Source organism: Accipiter gentilis, chromosome 17 (genome assembly GCF_929443795.1).
Source record: "Accipiter gentilis chromosome 17, bAccGen1.1, whole genome shotgun sequence".
NCBI classification, from domain to species: domain Eukaryota; kingdom Metazoa; phylum Chordata; class Aves; order Accipitriformes; family Accipitridae; genus Astur; species Astur gentilis.
In genome coordinates, this window is record NC_064896.1 from 4,860,826 (window position 1) to 4,883,382 (window position 22,557).

General features: G+C 66.2%; 1 protein-coding gene and 1 long non-coding RNA gene across 10 annotated transcripts in view; both read right to left on the reverse strand.

The window, feature by feature from the left end:
* Positions 1-6,311: 6,311 nt before the first annotated feature.
* LOC126047187 (uncharacterized) lies at positions 6,312-8,286 on the reverse strand. 2 transcript variants are annotated; one of them, XR_007508525.1, is made up of 4 exons: positions 7,704-8,286; positions 7,223-7,497; positions 6,975-7,082; positions 6,312-6,900 (listed from the first exon to the last, which is right to left on the reverse strand). It is a non-coding gene; the product is annotated as an uncharacterized LOC126047187 (long non-coding RNA). The 2 variants fall into 2 exon arrangements; XR_007508524.1 differs by lacking the exon at positions 7,704-8,286 and having other exon boundaries at positions 7,223-7,693.
* Positions 8,287-8,878: 592 nt separating this feature from the next.
* AHDC1 (AT-hook DNA binding motif containing 1) overlaps positions 8,879-22,557 on the reverse strand; it is a 51,768-nt gene continuing 38,089 nt past the window's right edge. For 6 of the 8 annotated variants that reach the window (XM_049820474.1, XM_049820473.1, XM_049820476.1 and 3 more), the window contains 4 exons: positions 15,952-16,114; positions 14,709-14,749; positions 9,098-14,188; positions 8,879-8,980 (listed from right to left, as the gene is read on the reverse strand). In XM_049820474.1, the coding sequence (XP_049676431.1) occupies positions 9,141-14,111 (4,971 nt within the window). In that variant the 5' untranslated portion in view covers positions 14,112-14,188; positions 14,709-14,749; positions 15,952-16,114 and the 3' untranslated portion in view covers positions 8,879-8,980; positions 9,098-9,140. Of the gene's footprint in view, positions 8,981-9,097; positions 14,189-14,708; positions 14,750-14,840; positions 15,004-15,951; positions 16,115-22,557 lie in introns of those variants that run through there. The other 2 variants (XM_049820471.1, XM_049820472.1) reach the window with 2 other exon arrangements.

A 22,557-nucleotide genomic window follows, 5' to 3' on the forward strand; every position in this document is an offset into this window, starting at 1 on the left:
GCTCCTGCTCCCTTTGCAGCTGGGACATGGTGGAGCCCCTGGAGGCTGAGCACCATGGGTGCCCTCCCCTCGCACCCTTCTGGTCCCCAGGGGTTTAGGGGGGGATCCCCTGGATGCCCCCGCCTCAGGGGGGGTCCGGGCTCCCCCCAACATACCCCAGCTGTGCCCCAACACTTTGATTTAGGAGCGTCGGTGCGGAGAGCATCGCCTTTCGCCCCAACCGGGGCCCCACCGGCGGCTGCGCAGGACCCAGGAGTGCTGGCATGGATCCTGCACACCCCCCCCCCCCCCCATCTCTGGGTGCCAGGAAGGAACCCAGGCATCCGGATGCCAAATCCCTCCTCCCTTCATGGGAAGCCCAGCCTGCCCTTTCCCCACAGGGCGGACACGCAGCCCACTCCCTGGTGCCGGCTCCCCCCCCCCCCCCCTTCCATCATCAGCCAGCAAATATTAATAACAACCCCTGCAATAGCCTTTGCTTTTATTCCCTCGCTTTCCTGGCCCCCGCTCTGCTGATCTCAGCTCCTCCGGCTCCAAAATGCCTTTTAAAATTACTGGAGAGTGGAGACCTCTGCAAATGCTCTGCCCCCGGCTGCCCCTGCCTCCCCCTCCGCGCCGGCACCCACACCGGGGACGGCAGCACCCACGTGCCGTGCAGGGAGCTGGGTGCCATCCGCCCCGGTTATTTAAAAGGCGCCAGGCTGGGCTTGATTAAAACCAAGTAAAAGCCAGAGCCAGGGCAGAGAGGGGGGATTAGATCGCTCAGGGGAATGTTAATGGACTCCAGAGCTTTCTGCCCGGCCGGCGGCTGGGCCGAATCCAGCCTGGGGTGGCTGGGGACGGGCAGGCGCAGCCCTGCGGCGTGTGCAACGAGTGCGCCAGGGCTCAGCTGGACCCCGGCGCGGGGAGCGCATGGGCAACCCGAGCTGCTGCTGGCAGAGCGGAAGGAGGATGGGGGGGACATGGGGAGGGGGTGGGGGTGGGTGGTGGAAATATCTTCCAAGGGCCTGGCCCTTCCTCTGGGAAAAGCAGGGGTGGTCTGGTCGTCCAGCTGGGCTTTGCGCCGCCCCCGCTGCCGGCGCAGAGGCCGTTCTGCAGCGGGGACGCGGCACGGCACAGGCTGCCCTGCGGTGGGACAGCCCTGGGGACCATCGCCATCGCCCTCGCGTCCTCTTCCCGGCTGTCCCGGAGTGGGTGACAAGGACAACGTAGGGTGACGCCAGCCGTGGGGGGGCTTCAACGGGGCTAACGGGGGCTGTTTGCCGGGGTGCTGCTGGCAGGAAGGACAGGGGCGGTAGCAGGGGTGCAGGCGTTGGTGCAGGGGTGCTGGTGGCCCCCGGCATGCGATGGTCCCCACCCCAGCTGCCAGATGCACTGGATTGCAGGTCTGACGTGGGAAATCGCCTCCCTTCCTCGTTAGCTTGTGATTAGCATGTCAAGTGGTTGAAGTTGGTGGGTATAAAGGATGCGAGCTAAGAATAATGGCTTCAATTTTCTTCACGGCACAGCCATTAATTTGAAGGAGAAGGGGGTGTCTAAACCTCCCGGGCAGCTCCAGGCGGCTCCGCTGGCCCCAGCCCTGCGGGGCGAAGGCAAGGGCCCACCGCTGCCCCCCGGGACAAGACCCCAGGGCTGGGGTGGGCAACGCAGCCCTCGCTCTGCTCCGCTCCGCTCCGGGTACCGCTGAGCAGCGGCTGGGCCGGGTGCCGGTACTGGGGTGAGCTCAGCACGGGTATGGGCATCCCATGTGCTTCCCTGTGCCGGGGTGATGGTGCAACCGGGACTGGGTGTGCAACATGTGTGCATCCATGCACACCATCCTCTGCCCCGGCCCTCACCGCCCAGGAATGGGGCATTTCCCAGCTTTGTCGTCCCCCCCCCGGATCCATCCCCATGCGATGGGCAGGAGGGAAGGGCAGGGGGAGGAGGGCAAATTCCTGCCTTGTTTCCAAGGGGATGGAAAAAGTCAAAATGGCGGCAAAGCTGCCTTCCCCCCCGGCGCATGCCGGATCCCGGCAGCGGCGCAAGGACCCTCCTTACAGCCACGCTCCCCATGGCACATGTGGGCAAAGCTCCGGCTCACCGTGGTGCAGTGGCTCCGGGGTCAGCCCTGGACCCCTCTGCCAGTGCCGGGGACACGGAGCATCCCTCATCCCACCGTCCTGCAGCGTCCCCAGGCTCCGAGCACCATCGCCTGCTCTGGCATCGTTAGCACCATGAGAGGCCAGAACCCTCCTCCCAGCAGAGCTGCTTAATTAAAATAATCATTTCCATCCCGAGGAGGCGGCGTGGCCGAGCAGGTACAGCCAGGCACCCGGGGACCAGGCTTTCCTCTCCCCGTTCATCCCACATCACCCTGGGCACAGCGTGGCACCGCGGCCGTGCCAGGCTCACCCCGGGTGCCCCCACAAGCAGTTCCCAGAAACCTTTGATAAGCACACGCCACGCAAATAAAGAAGTAGCAAAACAACCGTTTCCCCACCAAATTTTGAAGCCTTTTCTCCTTCCCCCCCCCCCCCCCCTCTCCGCCCCCTGCACCAAGCAGCCTCTGCTGGCAAAACCCAAGCAAGAGCCGGGTGCGGCGGCAGCGATGCTGGGCTGTGCTGATAAACCCCCAGCAATCAGCCCAATCATGAGGTTTTTCAGCCTCAGAAACGGCGCACGCTGCTTGATAGATTTAATTGAGTCTTAAATAAATAAATAAATAAATAAAATAAATAAAATCAAGCTGTGCTCCAAGCAGCCGGCCGTGCCCGGAAAGGCTGTGGCCATGCTGGGTGATGCCTCCCGGTGGGATTTACCTGCCGGGGGGGATTTCTCTCCCGGCGCACCCCAGTGCCTCCATCGGTGGTCTTGTGCTCGTTTGTGCCCACCTTACCCGGGCATTAATCAGGCCACAACGGATTTCGTCCTCCTTTGATGCTGCTTTTTGCAACCTGAAATGAAAGAGAGGAAAAATGGGGGGAAAAGCAAATTTGATGCTTGTGGGAAGCATCACGTTGGAGCCAAGGTGGGAATGGTCACACACCCCTAAAAGACCCTCCCCAGGGGTAGCTGTGCCAGGGGGTCCAGCCTCTGTGGGACGGGTGCAGGATGCGGGCACGGCCGTGGCGTGGGCAGAGCGGCAGGGAAGGCCGTCCATCCCCTACCCTGCTCACGTGCCTCAGTTTCCCCATCGAGCAACGTCACGATCGGGGACGTTTGGTGCCCAGCAGGGTGAGAGCGCAGCATCAAGGTGGCCCCCCCCGAGGGGTCCCCTTTTGCCCCAGCCATGACACTCTGCCCGCACCGTGGATGAGGATCGTGGGAAGGGGTGCTCCAACCTCCATCCCATCCCCACCAGCAGCCTCCCAGTGCTGCGGCCACCCTGCTGGGGGGGTGCTGGAGGGGGGGACGACCCACCAGCTGTGCTAGATGGGAGCAGCATCCCCAGAGCCAGCACTAGCTCTGGTGGGGCCAGTCCCAGCCTGGATGGGGCCACTGGGTGCCCAGCGGGCACCAGCCCACGGGGAGCAGATGGAGGTCGCTGAGCGAAGCTCCAGTGTGCGACATTAGGGGTGCAAGTGCCCCCCCCCCACCAAAACCACCCAGCACCAGGGTGCTTGCAGTGAGAGGATGGCATCCTCTGCAGGGTCCCCTGTGCCGGCAGAGCCCCCCAAGCCCCCCTTTATCACCTCTACCCGCAGCATCTCCCCCAGCTTACCCTGAGGGCCCTGCCTGATATGGGGGACACCCAGGGGGGCCACAGAGGAGCATTGCCCCCCCCCCCCCCTCCCAGTTTGGCCCCTGCAGAGATGTGGTTGCACCGAGGGACCCAAGTCGTCCCCTGCAGGGACACCCCATGCACACACACGCAGCCATGCTGCCAAACACCCACCAGCACCCAGAGCCCCCGCTGAGCGCCCCCCCCCCCGCAGCACTTGGGGGCCCTGGGGCAGGAAAGGGTGGTGGAAATACAGCTCCCTCCAAACACCCAACCACCTTCACCTGGGGCGCAGGGACTGGCAAAAGCCCCTTCTCCCTCCTGGCACCCCCGGGGGTGCCGGGGAGGGGGGGGGGGCTCCCATAAGCCCAGCTCCATGCCCAGATGGGTGCTCAGGGTGCCCCTCACACCCTATAATGGGGGGGGAGGGGGGCTGCATTGGACCACCTCCCTTGATGCCACCCAGCTGCATATCCCAGCAGCAAGGGGAGGGGGGGGGGGTGCTTTGCTGGTCCCCCAGCCCAGCAAAGAGGGGGTCCCCCAGCATCCCCCCCCCCCCCCCCCCAGCTCTCCCTGCACAGCACCGACATCTTCCCAGGCTGCTGCGGCGCTGGCAGCCCCGCTCCCCCCTCTCTCCCCCCCCCCCCAGCCATCAGTATGCACCGTGTGTTCTTCTCCATAGCAACCTCCTGCCTCCCCCCCCCCCCCCCGGCCCCCCCAGCGCTGCACAAGCACTTCGCTGCAGCAGCCCTGACCCCGCCGGGATCGCTAACCTCTCCCACCCACAGGTAGCTGGTTCCCCCCCCCCTCCACACACCCCGACCCCCCCCCCCCCCATCTCCTTCTCTTCGCCCGGAGGATGCTGCAGCCTTCATCTTCCCAGTCCTGGAAGTTGGTGGATTTTTTTTTATTATTTTATTTTGATTTTTTTTTTTTTTTTGGCTTATTTTCCTCCCTTTTGCTCCTTTATGGTGTTGGCGCTTTCTCCATCCATCACCACAAAGCTGCCTGCAGCCCTGTGTGTGTTCCCCCCCCCCCCCCCGTACAACCCAGGGTGCCCCATGGGTGCCAGGGAGGGGTGAGCACCCATCTTGCGCAGCAAAGGAAAGCCCCCCCAAAGCAATAACTCGTGCACCCACAGCCCCGAGCACGAGGCGATCGGGGAGGGCAGCGGGTCCCTGACGTGCTCCAGCCACCCTGGGGTAACGTGTTCCCCCCCCCCCCCGGGACCCCCACTGGCACCCCATCCCGGGGGGGGAGCAGCAGCGGGACCACCTCGTGCCATACCGCACCCCAATTTGCACCAAAATTCAGCTTTCTCGCTGCAATTCCCACCTTAGGCCTGGCATCCCCTGCCAAATTCGGGGGGGGGGGGGGGGGTGTCAGTCTCCTTCCAGCCCCCCCCCCCCCACATCCCCTGGCACAACCAGGTTGTGCCACCCCCAAAGAGAAGCAAGAAAGCAGCGGGCATCGCTCAATATATAGGTTTCTTTTTAATATAAAAAAAGTGCCTATTAAAAATTCCTTCCTAAATAACACAAAAAGACCAGTTGAGGGGATAGAGCGGGGGCCGGGGGGGGCCGGGCGCGGGGGGCTCACCGGGGTGGGGGGGATCTTGCCGGGGGGGGCCGCTCCGGCCAGGGCAGCACAAGCACCGCGCGGGTCAGCCGGGGAGGGGGAGCACAGGAGGGGTGGGAAAGGGGGGGCTATTTTGACCAGGGGAGGGGGTTCCCTTTTTTTTTTTTTTTTTTTTTTTTGCATTTTGTCTTTTTTTTTTTTTTCATTTCAGGTTGGTTTTATCTTTTTTTTTGTTGTTGTTTTTGTTTTTGTTTTTTTTTCTTCTTTTTTTTGCACAATCCACAAAGCTGTACAGAAGTTGCCAAACCCTGGGGGGGGGGACACACACAGGGGACTGGGGGGGGGAGGAGGAGAGGAGCCCAAAGCCCCCCCTGGCACCCACGCACGCACCCACACCCTGAGCTCATCACCGCCGCCACGCTGGGGGCCACGAGAAAGCCGGTGACCCCCCCTTTGCCCCGGCCCGCGCCCCGGTCCCCCCCCGGCTCCCCCTCCCCACCAAGAGGGTATGTGATTGATTTCTCTTTCTTTTTTTTTTTTTTTTTAATTTTTTTTGTTTTTTTTTTTATACAAATTTGGATCTTTGGGTGTGTACTGCCAAAAAAAACCCGCCTCGTTCTTCTTAATAATAATAAAAATAAAACTCAAATCATCATCATCGTCATTAAAAAAAGGCAACGGAAACCCAAGGAACCCATGCGGAAGTTGCACACCACAAAACCACAGCAGATGTACAGAATGCAATATACAAGACACGATTTATAATAAAACATTATATACAATAAATAGGTTATTGTTACTTTTTTTTTTCTTTTCTTTTTTTTGTCGATCGATCTGTAAATAAATTTTTCTCAGTGCATACTGGTGGGTTTTTGCTCTTCTCTCCTGCATATTCACCTCTCGGTCGCTTTAGGTCTCTGTTCTCGGTCACTTTTTGATTCTCCCTCTGGTGTGTGGCTCTCTCTTCTTTTAGGTTTTTTTTTTGTGAATTTTCAGCTTTTTAAGATTTTTTTTTCCTTAAACTTTTTTTTTTTTTTTTTTTTTTTAATTATTTTATTAAAAATTATTTACAATTGCTGGTTTTGTGCAGAAAATGAAAATTAATAAAATAAAAAAATCAAAATTAAAGAGTCCCTCTGCTTCTGGCCGGGAGGAGAGAGAACGCGGCGCCGGCGCCACGGCCAAGGTGGGGGCCGGCGGGCAAAGCGGGGGGCGACGGGGCCGGGGTACCCCGCTGGCAGCGGCCCCCTCCTCTCCTCTCTGCTCCGGTGGCCGGGACGGGTGCGGGGTGCGGGGCCGAGGGTGCTGTGGCTGGCGGGCAGGCTGGGGGGGGAGAGGCGAGAGAGGGGTGAGCGTCCCACCGCTGTGGCCCCTCGGCCCAGCTGGGGGTGCTGGGTGTGAGGTTGGGGCTCGGCACTGCGCCGAGTGGGTGCCCACCCACTCGGTGGGGCTTGCGGCAACTGGGTGGCAAGGAGACCTCCCTGCCCTGGCTCCCCGTGGCGGAGGGATGGAGCTGCGCCCCAGCGTCTGGGGGCCTGCTCACCCCCCATCTGGCACCCCTGCACCCAGGGTTTTGGGGTCCTGCCCATCTCCCATCTGGCATCCACGCACCCAGGGGTCTAGCACCCACATACCCAAGGTTTTGGGGTCACCCGGCACCCATGTACCCCAAGGTTTTGGGGTCACTGCTCACCCAGCACCCATGTACCCAGGGTTTTAGGGTCCTGCTCACCCCCCATCTGGCACCCACACACCCAGGGGTCTGGCACCCATGCAGCCAGGGTTTTGGGGGTCCTGCCCACTGCCCACCCTGCACCCATGCAGCCAGGGTTTTGGGGTCCTGCCCACTGCCCACCCTGCACCCATGCAGCCAGGGTTTTGGGGGTCCTGCCCACTGCCCACCCTGCACCCATGCAGCCAGGGTTTTGGGGTCCTGCCCACTGCCCACCCTGCACCCATGCAGCCAGGGTTTTGGGGTCCTGCCCACTGCCCACCTGGCACCCATGTACCCAGGGTTTTGGGGTCCTGCCCACTGCCCACCTGTCACCCATGCACCCAGGGGTCTAGCACCCACGTACCCAGGGTTTTAGGGTCCTGCTCACCCCCCATCTGGTACCCACACACGCAGGGGTCTGGCACCCATGTACCCAGGGTTTTGGGGTCCTGCCCACCCCCAACTGGCACCCATGCACCCAGGGTTTTGGGGTCCTGCCCATCTCCCATCTGGCATCCACGCACCCAGGGGTCTAGCACCCACATACCCAGGGTTTTGGGGTCCTGTCCACTGCCCACCCTGCACCCATGCACCCAGGGATCTGGGGTCCTTCTCATCCCCCATCCGGCACCCACGCACCCAGGGGTCTGAGGTCCTGCCCATCCCAGGTCTGGCACCCATATACCCAGCATCTGGGGGTCTACTCACCCCCCATCTGGTACCCATGCACCCAGGGGTCTGGGCTCCTGCTCATCCCCCATCCAGCACCCATTCACCCAGGGGTCTGGGGTCCTGCTCAGCCCGGGTCTGTCACCCATGTACCCAGAGTTTTGGGGTCCTGCTCACCCTTCCATCTGCACCCACACACCCAGGATTTTGGGGTCCTGCCCACCCTCCATCTGGCAGCCATATATCCAGGGGTCTGGCACCCACATACCCAGGGCTCTGGGGCACCCCACAACCCTGCAGCTCCGGCATGCCCAGGGTCCAGCACCCAGCACCCCACCACCCTGGACTCCAGCACCCCACACCCTGGGTTCCAGCCACCCACAGACACTGGGGCAGACGAAGTCCCCAGTTTGATGCTTGGCCGTGGGGAAACACCCAGGGCAAGCGCTTGCAGCCCAAAAGGGGCTGGGGGCACCCAGTGGGCAAACCTCACTGGGTGCGTTGGGGTTAGAAAGCCCACCAGCAAGCGCAGGGCACCCAGCGCAGCCCCGCTGCCCCCTCAGCTCCCGGCCCCCAACCCCGCACCACCCTCCCAGGGGACGGGCATCGGGCAGCGAGGGGATTTGGGTGGCACTTACCGGGTGACGGTGGCGTCTCCGAACCCCGCTGGCGAAGCTGCCAGAGCCTGGTGGGGGTCAGCTCTCCCAAACACCCATCGGCATCCATCCGGCAAGAAAAACACCCCCGGCAAGCGAGCGGACGGGAGGGAAAAGAAAAAAAACAAACCAAAAACCCCAACCAGACCCCCCCCAGGGGCGGCTGAGGGGGCTGCCCTTGCCCCCCGGTTGGGCTGCGGGCAGGGGGCACCCAGCCGCTGACCCCCAGGCCCCACGGCCGCCTCCTGCCCGGCCTGCCTGCCCTCCCTGCCTGCGCCCCTGCCCTGGGCTCAGCGGGGGCCGGCGCCGTCCATCCGTCCGTCCGTCCATCCGTCTGTCCGTCCGATTGTCCTGCTGCGGGGCGGGAGGTGGGGGCGGCAGTCCGGAAAGCAGAGCCAGGCGGTTGGCAGGCGGAGTGGGTTTGAGTGCGGAGGGGGGAAAAAAACGGGGGTTTTCTCTCTTCGTCCGTTATTATTTTTTTTTTCCTTTCGTTTCGCTTATTTTTTAACTTTTTTTCCTTTTTTTTCTTTTTTTTCCTTTTTTTTTTTTTTTTTTTTTTTTTTTTTTTTTTTTTTTTTAGAAAACAAACAAACGGTTCCAATCCCAGTTAAATACAGAACTTGAAAAGTGTTCCAGAAAAAAGTGCTGGCTAAATTACCTCTGAAAGAGAAACACAACACGGAGGGGGGGGGGGGTGACGATGAGAAGGGCCCAGGGGTGCCCCGTCCCCACCCCTGCCACCCCGCCACCCTCGCCCCGAGGGGCTCCCCCACCTACCCTGTAACAAAACCTCGTTGTCCGGTTGGCACGTCAGCAGACACTACAATGAGGTGACCGTAAAAGTGTCCTCGGGATGTTGTTGCTCTACCATGGGTCCCAAAAACCCGCTCTTCTGGGTGGGGGCCATGACGGGGTGCCCTTGGGGTGCAAAACTGGGGTACCTGTAGTTGTCCTGCAGCTGCAGCATTGAGTCTCTCGGTACGGGGGAGATGTTCAAGTCATTGATCAAGGGACAAGCGTAGGGTCCTCGGTGGTGAGCCCGGGACATCTCCAAGGGCTCCTTCTCACCCTTGGAGGGGTGGGTGCCGCTCGGGCTGCTCAAGTGGGGGTTGAGACATGGGGGGTCCGTCCTGCCCATGAAGTCTACCAGCATACCGGCCCCCGCTTTGCCGTCGTACGAGGGGCTACGGGTGCTGGCGTTGGGGGAATACCAGTACGGGGGGTTTTTGCAACTGGGGGAGTCGTAGTGCGGTTGAGGCATGGGGAGATCGCGGCAAGCCAGGTGGGGGGCGTGCGGCAGGGCCCCCCCCTGCATGCTGTGTTTGAGCGAGTCGCAGGCGGGCAGCTTACGGATGTCGCCCGCCCGTAGGTCCTCCTTGAAGGCCAAGGTTGGGGAGCAGTTGGGCGAGAAGGCTTTCTGCAAGCCGGCCTCGAAGACAGTCTGCTGGCCGGGGGCTGCCAGCTGGTGCGGGAGGGCAGGGAAGTGCTTGCTCTCCAAATCTGGCTGCCCCAAACCGGGGGAGTCGCTCTGAAAACCCTGGACGAAAGTCCCGTCCGAGGGGGTGGAGGGGTTCATGGAGTAGGGGCCGGCGTAGTCGCAGGGGTCCCGCTCGCCTACCCCAAAGCCCCGGGACTGGGAGGGCAGGGGGGACATGCTGCTGTCCCCGCTGTAGTAGTCCAAGCCCAGGTCCGTGCTCTCCTGGAAGAGGGGGTTGACCGCCTGCGACTTGGTGGGGAACTTGGCCTTGCCCGTCCCCCTCTCCTTCTTGGAGGCACAAGCCCCCCGGGACCCCCGGGGCTGCCGGGGTCCCGTGCTCCTCTTGGAGGGGTACACAGAGGAGGAGGAGGAGGAGGAGGAGAAGTTCAGGTGGGAGGTGTCGAACATGTCCACCTTCTTCCGTCGGCCCCGACCGGGCTTGGAGTTGCTCTGGAAGAGGACGCTCTGGTTCCAGTTGTAGCCCGGGGCGGAGGACGCCTCGTTCCAGTCCATCATCAGCTTCTCCAGGCTGGAGAGGCTGGACTGGCCCTCGCTGGAGGAGGCCTCGCTGTTGGCACGCCGGTAGCCGGCCGGCTGGTTGAACTGGGTGCTGTCGGAGGAGGATTCGGAGAAGGTCTCCGAGACGGTTTGCTGCTTGGCTTTCTGCGGGGTGTAGTTGGAGATGTCTAGGATGACGTTGGGCTCGTTGAGGTGGCACTCGAAACCTGGGTTGTAGAGCTGGCTGAAGGCCTCTGAGCTCCAGTCCAGCCCGCCGTAGCCTTGCCGGAAAGCCCACGGCGCGGCGCTAGGGAACTGCCGGCAATTTTCGGGCGAGGGCTGAAAGGAGGCCGAACCCTTGGGCACCATGTAGCCGCCGGGTGAGACGGTGCTGGCCCGGCTATCGCAGCGCAACGGGGTGTGCGCCGCGCTGGAGAACTGTCCCCCTTGCTCGGCGCTGTTGAAGAACGCGGCTTTGCCCAGCGGCAGGCTGGGACCGGCCGTCTGCGGCGCGTAACCGGCGCTGTGGGCGCTGCTGGGGGAGGACGGGAGGCTGCTGCCGCTGCCGTAGGCAAAGCTGCAGTCCTTGCTGTTGGGGCAGTCCTGGGCCGACGGGTACTGCTTCCCTGGTGGGAAGACGCTGGCAGGTGCCACGCTCTGCCCGGCGCCGTAGCTGCCGTATGGGGAGTAGCCAGGGGTGCCGCTCGCCGCTGGGTGAGCCGTGGGCGACCGGGAGACAGCTGAGGGCGGCGCCAGCTTGGGGAAGGCCTCGGCCCCCCGGCATTCGGACGACCCTTGGGCCACCCCGTAGCCGGCGGCGGCGGCGGCGGCTGCGGCGGCACGGCCGGGCGGGAAGGCCGGCCGGCCCTGCATCGCCGCGTGGAAGGCGGCCTCGGTGCCGGGAGTTGCCGCCGCCACCTTGCCACCCCGGGCCGGGTAGGCGGCCAGACCCCGCTGGCCCGGCAGGGCGGCCGGTGGGGCTGTGTAGGCGGCCGCCGACTTGCGGGACTCGGAGCGGGAGGCCGAGAGGGCGAAGTCCAGCAGGTCGGAGGAGTCGTCCGAATCCAGCAAGGAGCGGAAGTAGCCGGTGAAGAGGCTGTGCCTCTCCGGGCCGGCCTCCGTCTGCGAGGACGGCGCGCTCCCGGCGTAGAAGCCTGCCCGGCCGGAGGAGCCCGACTCCAGGCCGGCGGCGTGGAAGGGTCTCGCCTCGGCCCCTTGGTAGCCGCCATTGCGGCCGGCCTGGCCGCCGGGGTGGCCGTGGTGCGGGGCCCAGGGGCTGCCCTTTTCCCCCCCGGCCCACTCGGCAGGGCCGTCGCCAAAGCTCTGCCCGGGGTTGGGCTCGGGGAAGAGCGCCCCGTTCTTGCGGGCCCGTCGCTTCCGCTTGGGTTTGCCCACGGGGTCGGGCTCCGGCCGGCCCCGCTTGCGCGGGTGCACGGGGTCGGCGTGGAGGGCGGCGGGGGCTTTCTTCTTCTTCCCGATGCCCTCGAAGAAATCGCTGAAGGAGCAACGGGCGGCACGGGCGGCGTGGCCGCCCCCGCGCCCGCCGAAACCCCCCGCCTTGCCACCGCGCCGGCGGAAGCCCTGGACGCGGTGCAAGAAGTGGGAGATGCTCTGGGTGTCGGGGGCTTGGTGGATGGACTCGGGCTCGCTGGGGGTCCAGCAGCGGGGCGGCGAGCAGCGCCCCGAGCACTGGCTCTGCCGGTTGAGGAAGGCCAGCTTGGCCAGCACATCCGAGTAGTCGGCCTTGCTGTCGTTGGTGTCGGCAATGTAGGAGGGCTGGGGCGAGGCCAGCTTCTGCTTCCTCCTCCTCCTCTTCTTCACCTCCGGGGCGGGCTCCTTGGGCTTGGCTTGGCCCAGCAGCAGGTTCTTGGGGGGCCTGCCCCGCTTGCGCTTCAAGATGATGGGCATCTCGCCGGGGGGGAAGACCACCACCACGTTGCGCCCGTTGTTCTTCATCTTGAGCAGCGGCGTGGGCTCCATGGAGCTGCTGGCCGCCAGCTCCTTGCCCTCCAGGTTCAGGTTGCTGCTGAGTGACGACACCTTGTAGGTGGTCTTGTTCCTCCTCCCCAGGGACACGGGGATCTTGGCCATCTTCACCACCATCTTCCTCACCCCCCGGCACTTGCTCTTCTTCCCCGTCGTGGGGGCCTTGGGCGCCTCGTCAGGGTCCAGCGTGGTGGGGTCTGGCGGCGGGGGGGCCAGCAGCGGAGCGCCGGGCTCCTCGGGCCCGGGGGGCACCTCGGCGGGCAGGGCGAGGGGGGACAAGACGCGGCTCTCGGGGGCGATGTCCGCCCGGCGCCCTCGCCCTGCCCTCCTCCGGCGGCACAGCATCTTTGGCTTGTCTGTCCGGCGCAGGGCGTACTTGCGGTGGTCCTCGCCGCACCGCCCGGCCCCCCGGCCCCCGCAGGGTCCCCGCTTCACCACGCCGCCCAGGGGACAACCCCCCAGCCGGGGCTGCAGCCCGTGGGGCCGCAGCGGGTCCCCGGCACCCGGCTGCGCCTCCAGCAGCTCTGACACAGGGCCCAGCGGCTGCGCCTCCAGCAGCGAGGGCTCGGCGGGCAGCAGCGGGGCCCGCGCGTCCAGCAGCGGCGGCTCCAGGGCCCCGGGCAGCGGCTCCAGCGTCTGCAGCCCCAGCGGCTCCGCCAGCGGCTCCAGCGACTGCAGCTCCAGCGACTCGGACAAGGGCTCCAGCGACTGCAGCTCCAGCGACTCGGAGAGCGGCTCCAGCGACTGCAACCCCAACGGCTCCAGGTTTTGCAGCTCCAGAGACTCCGGCAGCGGCTCCAGGCTTTGCGAATCGAGCAGCTGGGGCTGTGACTCGAGGGACTGGGAATCCAGCAGCCGGGACTGGGAGTCCAGCTCTTGGGCTGGCAGCAACTGGGGCTGCGGCTCCATCGCCTGCGACTCCAGCAGCTGCGTCCCCGGGCACGCCAGGGAGGCCAGTTCGTTCAGGATGTCCGCCTCGGCCAGGTCCGAGTAATCGCCGGCGTCGGGCTGGGAGCAACCGGCTTCCTCCGCCGGTGCTTTGGAGGCCCCCCCCACGCCCCCGCTGTGGCCGGGGGGCTGCGGGGCACTCCCCCCGCCGCCGTCGGCTTCTCCATCGCGGGCCGGGGGCCGGGGATGCCGCGGCGGCTCGGTTTTGCAGAGCACCCCCCGCTCCTCGGGGCTGCGGATGCTGTTGGCCAGGGAGGGCGAGGAGAAGAAGCTGTACTGGAGGTCGCGGTCGGCGGGCAGGAGGCGGCTGTCCTCGTGGCCACCGCCGCCACCGCCGCGGAGGCTGCCGCAGTCCAGGTGCACCCCACTGCTCTTGAGGTCCTCGGAGAGGCGGTTGAGGTCCTTCATGATGTCGATAAGCTGCACCACGGGGTGGAGGTTGATGTGCCCGTTGCCGCACTTGCTCCGGAGCAAGGCGAGGATGCTGTCGACGTTGCAGCGGCCCGAGGCCAGCGTCACGTTGGGGAAGGTTTTAGGCGCCCGATCGCGGGCGGCTGCCTCCTCCGCGCTGCCCCCCAGGATCCGGGGCTCACCGGCACAGCCCAGCAAGTCCTCCGCCGCCTTGGTGCCCCCGTGCACGCTCTGGCACCGGTCGGCCGGGTCGCCGTGCAGCAGCGAGCCTGCCTGGTGCTCCCGGCCGAGCGCGGGGCACGAGCCCTCAGGGAAGCTCAGCACGCTGCAGGATAAGGCCTTTTCCGCCGGGCAGGCTGGGGGCCGCTGCGCCGGGTGCCCCGGCGGGTAGAACTTGGGCTCTCGGACGTAGTCGGGCGAGCCACGCACAACGCTGGTCGTTACCACTGGGCCCGGGGGCTTCACGCGCATCCTGACCTCCTCCTCCCCCGCGTGCCGCTTGGCCGAGCAGTTGCTGACATGGGGGTCGGGGAATGTGAGACCGGGACCTGCGTGGGGCAGAGAGGGGGACAGTGAGGCTCCGAGGGCACTGCCGGCCAAAAGCAGCCGGCGGTGCCTTGCTCCATCCCCGCCACCCTCGGAGACGGGGTGCCCGCATTCACCCCCCGGCTCATCCCTGCCTTATCACCAGCGACGACCAGGCTGGCACTGCGGGAACCCGCCCCCGCCGCCCCCAGCCTCCTCCCTTGCCCGCCACAGCGGTGGGGAAATGGGGTCAGGCCCCCTCCCCTGCTCAGGGCGGGGGGTTGGACACCCTCCCCACGGCACGACCACCCGTGCCAAGCCCCGGCTCGCCCCGGCGCAGAGCCAATTCCAAAGGGAAGCGGGATGGCTGTGTCCGTGGGGGTCTGGGGCTGCCCCATCCCCTCATGGGGCTGGGTTGGGGGGTCTGGGGCTGCCCCATTGTCCCGTAGGGCAGGGCTTGGGGGGTCCGGGGCTGCCCCATTCCCCCGTGGGGCAGGGTTTGGGGGGTCCAGGGACATCACGGGGTCGGGGCTTGGGACTTACCCTCGGCTTTGCTGCTGCTCCTGCTATTGCACTTGAGCTCTCTGCAAAGGAAGGGGTGCCGAGGGTTAGCCCCGAGTGGGGTGGGGGGTGGGGGGTGGGTGGGGGGGTGTGGGGGAACACCTGGGTGCCCACCGCGCCCACGGCTTCTTCGCAGCACCAGTCCCTACAAGGGACATACCAGGGGCCGATCCTCCCGAGCTCCCACAGCCGAGAGGGCAGCGCCCGCCCATCACCCTGGCGTCGGGGCTGCGAGCGGGGCGGGGACGGGGAAAAGGGGGGGGAAGCTGCCTCCAATCTGGGGGACAGAGGGGACAGGTTTTTTACCCCCCCCCCTACCCCCCCCACCTCCCTCCCAATACCACCATCACCACCAACAACCCCTCCTCGGGGCTGGGGCGCTGGGGGCGGGGAAAGGGGGGGGGGGGGGGGAAGGAAAGAGGCCCGGGGCGGTAAGGGGTGGGGGGGGGAAAGGGGGGGCCCTACGGCCGTGCTGCCGCTAGGTGTCCCCGGCGAGCCGCGCTCCCACCCGCCGCCCCGGCCCGGCCCCCGCCGCCCCCCCCTCCCCGCCGCCCAGCGCCCCGGTCCGGCCACCGGACAGACCGGGGAGGGAGGGGTGGGGAAGAGGGGAGGAGGGGGGGGGGGGGGGAAGTGTTTTTTGCCCACGGAGGTGGCTTAGCATGTTCCGGTCCGTCCGTCTGTCCGTCCGTGTCCCCCGTTCCCCAGCCCCACCTCCTTCCCACCCACCCGTGGACAGCCCACGCACAGCTGCTGCCCCCACCCGAGGTGACACTGCCCGGTGCCAGCAGCCCCCGGGGACCACCCGCATTGCGTCTGCCTCAGTTTCCCCTCGCTGGCAACGGGGACACAAGCGAGGTCGAGGTCGAGGCCGGGGGGGGGGGGTGTGTTGCACAGGCACCCACGGGTGGGTTGGGGTGCCCGGCATGGGACCCATGCACCCACTAGCACAGCCCACCCTGCACCGCACGGCAGGCTGCAGGCACCCCTATTTGCCCCCCCCCCCACCTCCCCGCTCCAAGCCCAGGGCTTTGCAAAGCCGCAGAGCCCCCCCCCCCCCCCCCCCCCGCCAACCCCAAATCCTCAAGGATGCTTTGCAGCCCCCCCACTCCCGCCAAGGCAGGGACGGGCAGAGAAGAGGCAACAAGATTTGCTGCCAACCCCCCCCCTACCACCCCCGGTGCAGCCCCCGTTCCCCGTTCCCGGGGCGAGGGCCCCCCCGGGGTACCTGGGCCGCGGGTGCTTGCAGTGTAGGTTCACTTTGAAGGTCCTGCCGTCGCCGTCGCTGCCGGGCTGGCGGGGGCCGGAGCCCTGGGTACGCGGGAACCACTCGGCTGGCGGGCTGGCACCGTTCTCCAGTGCGACGGGCTGGCAGGCGACCGAGCTCCCATCTGCTCGAGCAAGCACAGAGACCCCCAAGCGTCAGGCCGGCGGCCCCCTCCCCGGGGGAGCACCCCTTGCCCCGGGCTAGCGTGGGCGCTCACAGGGCCGGGCACGCTGCGTGCTCCCCGTTTACGCCTTCCCCTCAAAGCCATCGGGACACCCAGGGAGCCACGCTGTCCCCTATGCGCCACAGGATGGGGCCCATCGCGGGATGCCCGGGCACAGGGTGGCATTTTGGGGCAGGACATCCCTTTCTTCCCCGCTGTAGCCGTGCCTTGGGCTGCCCGTCCGAGGCAGGGCACCACCTCCCAGCCGCGCCACGGGCGCGCGTGCGCACGTCCACACGGATGTGCGCGTTGCACACGCGTGTGCATGCGGGGGCCCCTGCCGCCCTGCGTGACACCGGCGTGCTGGGGGTCCGGGCACCCAAGGCAGCTGCCTATCCGGCACAGGGGTGCCCAGCAGAACCCCCCAACCCATCGTGGTCCCCCCATGCCAGCGTGTCCGCCTGTCCGTCCCCCCCCGAGCGCCGCGTGTGAATCCCTGCCTGTTGGCTCCCTCCCCCAGCACACACCCGCAGACACACACACACACACACACGCAGCCGCTCGGCGTGATCCAGGCTCTTCCCGGTGTCTGGATTAGCGTGACAACTTATCAACAAGGCAGGGAAAGAGAATTCAAACCTGTCAGTCCATCCGCATCCCACCCCCCACCCCAGTCTCCCCACCAGCCTTTGGGCGCAGCGCTGGCACAGAGGAGATGCGGGCACCTCTCCGGCAAACACCGCCGTGTTGCCTGCGTGGTGTAGAGTTACACCAAGGGCAATGTAGGAGCAGGAAAATATGTGCTAGAAAGACCGGTCTAGTCTCTGATGAAGCTGCTAATGTGCCCGGAGAGCTGTTGGAGGGGAGGCAGGCAGGAAGGAAGCAAACGGGAGGTTTTCCAGAACAGCCGCTGGGAGCCGGTCCCCGCCGCACACGCTGCGCACGGCTCGACGGGGAGGACCGGAGGCGTCGCGGGGCGTGGGGCGCGGTCCCCCCCCCCCCCCGGTCTCTGCTCCAGCGTCCCCCTGCGTGTCCACGGCGTACGGGGTGGCGGATGAGTCGGGAAATCCTGCGGGATGCCCGTGGGGTCCCCAACGGGGTGCGCGGCACCCGCCGGCGTGCGTTCGTGGGTGCCAGAGGTGCTGGGTATGACCCCTCCCGCCCTGCCCTGCCCGTCCAGCCGGCTCTTACCCCACACTGCCCGGCGTCAGGCTCCTGCCCTCGGACCCCCTTCCAGCCCCGGCAGGGCCACGTGTCCGGTGACAAGGCGGGGGACGCTCCCCGCGCCGTGCCAGCGCTCCTCCCTCACCCCGGCCGAACCGCCGCCATCCGGCTGCCCCCCACGGCGGGGACCACCTGCGCCACTCACCAGGCACCCACCACACCACGCCGTGGGGATGGGCAGCACCCACCATCCTCACACCACCACCACCACCACCACCACCACCACCACCACCCACCCGGGGCATGGGACGCAGGACGGGAGCCTGGCCCTGGGCGGTGGGGAGGGGGCTGCAGGGGGGGGAGCCGGGTGCGGCGGGATGCTCGCCGCGCCGCCGCGCTCACTTTCACCTCCCTGCTCAGCCCCAGGCAGCCGCCACATGTTTCGCATTAGGCTCTCCGGACTTCGCCATTCCTGGCTTGCTCGCCAGGGGTAGGGCCTTTTTCCTTCTTTTTTTTTTTTCCCTTTTTTTTTTTTAATTTTTTTTTTTTAATTTTTTTTTTTCTCCTCGCTGGTTACAAAACACCAGCCGAGACCACACAAGCGAGGAGGGATGGAGGGAACGAAACGAGAAGGAGAGATAGATGGGCGCCGTGGGCGGGGGAGAGGCAGCGAGGCCGGGTGCTGCGGCGGGGTTGGGGGGGGGGGAACAGAGGCGGGGGGGGGGGGAAGCGGGCGAGATTGCAGTCACCTCCGCTTCCCACCTCCTGACCCCGCAGCCCTGCAAAGATAACAGCCCCCGAAGACTGCTGACTCGCCTCGCAGAAATCCAATATCCTCGCCTGGTGAACTAATCGACTACCTGGGCTCGCCACCTCCCCTGCCCGGGCTTAATCCTGCTGCTGCAAAGCTTTAATTAGTTTAACGGTTTCAGGCTTGACGAAGGTTGGCAGCAAGTGGCATGCTCCCCCCTCGCCGCCGCTTCTCCTTCCCGGACAGGCTCCCGGGGGTCTCCCTCTTGGGTGGCAAGGGTGCTGTGGGGTGGGAGAGGTGGCACCATGAGGGCACAGGGGGGCTGCAGACCCCCCCCCCCTTCTATGTCCCCTGAGGCTGCTGGCACCCAGCCCCGACCCTCAGCGCCGGCGGGGCAGAGGAGCAGGGGGGGGGAGGGTGGGCACAGAATGGCTCGCTTGGCACCGGCGTGGCGGCAGCTTGCGGCGGAGGGACGGCTCCGCAAGACACGGACGTGGTTTGGTGCCCGGCTCTGAGGCCACCCAGACGTCAGGGTGGGGCCGGAGATGCCACCGGGAGACAGGCAGGCGGCGGGGACCCAGCCGCCACACAGATGGGGACACGCTGGCCCTCCGCCTCCCACCCCGACAGGGCACCGTGCCGAGCCGCCCGCGGCGGCAGGGCCACGGCCGGGGGGTCCTCCCCATCGCCCTGCCGCCTCCCGGCTCCCTGGGCACCGTGGGGTGCTGGGAGGGGTCGGGGTGGCCCTAAATACCCCCACGTGGGGTCTCTGGACACCCCCATCACCCGTGTTCTGCGTGCACAGCTGTCGCAGCTGTCCCTTGCGTGTGCACAGACGCATCTGGGGCACCCCAGAGGTGCCCCCCCCCCCCCTCCTTGCACACACGCATGATGTGGCATCACGGGGTGTCCCGCTCCCGCGGCCGCCCTTGCACAAGCCTGGGGCCGCTGTGGCGGTGCCTCTCCCTTGCACACTCACACAGCTGGGGCACGGCAGAGGTTTTCCTCCCTTGCACACGCACATCTGGGGGCACCACAGACGTGCAGCTCCCTTGCACGTCCCCCCTCCCCGCTGCTGTCCCCTTTGCGCCCTGTCCCTCGCACGCTCCCGCACCCCCCTTGCTCCCTCACATGCACCCAGGCCCCCCCGCCCTGTGAGTCCCCCCGGAGCCCGTCCTGCTCCTGCTGACACCAATGGAAAATCCCCTCCAGTGACAGCTTCCTGGCAGGCGCTTTCCGAGGGTTTCCGTGTTCCCCAGCCAGCCCCCCCCCCCCCCCCCGTTGGCCACCTCCTCCCTGAGCTGTGCGGGGGGTCGGGCAGGCAGGAGGACCCCCCGCCTTCATTCCTGCCACCCCAACCTCTGCGTTCCCCCCCCCCCCCAATTCAGCATCACAGCCCCCACCCCAAAGCATACGGGTCCTGCTCCCTCCTCTTTCTCCCCACACCTCGTCAACCTGCCTGCACCCCACGCGCCGGGCATCCCCTGCCACCACCCTGCTTGCCTCTGGAATGGGGGCACCCATCAGCACCCCAAGGGTGATTTGGGAGCCCGTCTAGAAACCCCCTGCCCTGGTACCGCTGCCAGCTCCCAGGGCACCCGCTCCACCTCGGGGACCCACCACCCTACGATGCCACCAGCGCACGGGTTGGGAGAAGGGCAAGAGCCGGGGGTCCAGAGGGGTGGGCACAGATGGGTGCTGGGGCACAGGGTGCTTGCAGGCAGAGGTGCAGGGTGCTTGTAGGCAGCCCCGACCCCTCCTTGGGTTGTCACCCCGCTCCCACCGCCGTTGGAACCCGGCTGTCACCATGTCCCTCCCCACCACCCTGCCTTCTCTGCCGCGCTTGTAATTAGGAGACGGAGCAGATGGCGCCCGGGTTTCATCTTAGGTAACGGGTCCAGCCGAGCTGCTCGGCCACCAGTTCCTTTCAGGGGGCCACTGGTCGCCAGAGTGGAGGTTTTTTGGGGTCCCTCCCAAGCAGGGAGCTGGTGGGGGAACACATCGCCCCCAGTGCAGTGCCGGGATGTGGTGCCGGTGCGGGAGGAGATGGCGGTGCCCAGAAGGCCTTGGCTGGCGTGGGGGGCAAATACACGTGGGAGATGTGGTCCCAAAGGAGAGCTGGGGCTGGGAGCCACCCTCCCATGGCACCCTGGGGTGCCACATCCCCGGGGCAGGCTCAGGCACCCACCCTGGCACTGGGAAGGGGGCTCTGGGACCGCTGGGCTCAAGCAGGGGGTGCTTGCAGGTCTTGGCATCCCCCCAACCACCCAGCACTGCAGCAAGGCAGGGTGGGAAACTCATTGCCAAAACAGCTCCGAAATCCCGGCTGGCCCTGGAAGCAGGGACCCCGGGGACGCCGACGCCCCCACGCTGTTGGGGGGATAATGGTGAGTCAGGACACACGGCCCTTCTCTTGGGCCTGGCCCCAGGTGTGGGCTGCTGCCACGGGGGTCTCCGGCAGCGCAGCCCCCAGCCTGGCTGGTGGCATCCTCGGGGGGTTCACGCCTCAGCCTGAGGGCCTGGTGGTCCAGGAGCTGGTGGGACCCTCAATGGGTTCAGCCTTCAGCCCTGTAACGTGTCACGGTGCCCTCGAAATGGGCAGGGGTGGGGATGCCTATTCCCGCTGTTGCAAGAAACCATCTCCCCTGCAAGAACCATCTCCCCTGCACTGACCATTTTCCCCTGCAACCGTCTCCCTCTGCAAGAAACCATTTCCCCGTGCAAGGACCCTCTCCTCCTCCCACAGATTTGGGTGGCTGCAGCCGCTCGGGAGTGGGGGGCAAGCTCCCCTCCATGCCCAGGTACCCCCAGCCCCAGCGGCATCGTCCAGCGTGGACGCAGCCCCCTTTCCCACCCCGACCCCCCTTGGTCCCAGAGGGGCCTGACCCCCCTCCCCTGCTGGGAGGGGGGCAGGAGGCGGCGGTGGGGCTGGAGGGGGGGGGCCGGGGGAGGTCGGGCGGCAAAACCGCTCGACAGATGGACTGCAGAGATGGTGGCACCTCGGCCGGCTGGAGCCCAGAGCCGCAGTTCAGAGCTAGCAGGGAAACGGGCTAAATTTAGCTGCTTTCCTCGGTGCCAGCTTTGTTCCCCCGCCCCGTCGAGCCGGCGCGGGAGGCGAGCAGCCGGCCTGGCCCCCTCCTCTGCCCTCTCCCTGCCGGGGGGGACAGACGATGGGACCCCCCAGCACCCATTCCTCGGGGTGCCAGGTCAGGGTGCCAGGGGGTCTTCGGGGTGCCGGGTAGTTTTGCACGCACGTCGCCGCGCGACGGCTGGTGCCGTGGGGTGCTTCGCCCCAGCGTGGTGAAGCGTGCCCCGGGGCACCCCCCTCAATGCGCCGGCAGGCCTGAGGCTGCGCAGACGGCCGCGGCCCCCCTCTCCGGGCTCCCTGTTATAGCCACAGCATGAGTCACAGCCCCGGTGTGTCCCTGCCCAGTGCCGGCCACGCCGGGTCATGTAACACCCGCGGCCGTGCCGGCGCGGAGGGGGGCTCCGTTCCTTGCCCACGCCACCCCCTGCCCGCAGCCCGTGGCACCCGGGGTGGCTCTGAAGCCCCCCGACACCCTGCTGAGGGACCCCCGGAGGGGGGGGGGGCAGAGGAGATGCTCAGCTCCCCCCTGTCCCCAGCCGGCTGTGAGGCCGCGGTGCGCTGCGGGTTAACACCGAGCGGGGCCGGGATCCTGCGAGGCCAGTAACATTTGGAAGGCGCCAGATGGACGCGTGCCCGTGCCGAAGGCTCGCTCGGCACAGCCATGCTCCCCCGGCGCTTGAGGGTTGGGGGGCTGCCCAGGGCAGCAAAGGGGCACCCGCCGGGATGTCGGGATGCCGACCGTGTGCCCGCCGGGGTTCAGGGCCACCCAGCGCCCACCCACACCCCCCACACCAGGCACCGGCCGCTGCCTCCCTCGCTTGCAGCCCCACCGCAGGGAGCGGCGGCAGCGGGGTCCAGGTGCACCGGTCGAGCCCACGGCATCGCCGCTGCACCCCTTCGGTGCCGACGACGTGTCGGGGTGACCAGGTGGGGACTGGGGGGGGTCTGGGCAGGGGGAGAGCAGCCAGTTGCCTCCCTTGGCCAATTTTAGAAACTGGCTAGACAAGAAAAGCAGAATGGGCCGGGCAGGATTAACGGCCGTGCTGGTGTCAGGGTGGGTTGGTTGGGGTTTTTTTTCTTTTTTGCTTTCTTTTTTTTTTTTTTTTTTTTTTTTTTTGTGGGAGGCATACACGAGTTGAGCGGAAACTCCTGGCTGCGGATCCTGTTTCCTGGGAGATGCGGCATGGTGCAGGGCCGGCTGGGGCCGAGCTGGGGTGTGGGAGCCACTGGGGATAATGCCAACACCGGCGTGCCGGGGCAGAGGCGCGGGGAGGGGGGCAGCCCCACGGCAGCCTGCCACCCCGCACACAGGTGGGTACGTAGGAGATGCACCCACTGACAGATACGGGTGCAGGTGTGCATGCGCACGGGGCTGCACGTGCCCAAGGTGGCTGTGCGCAC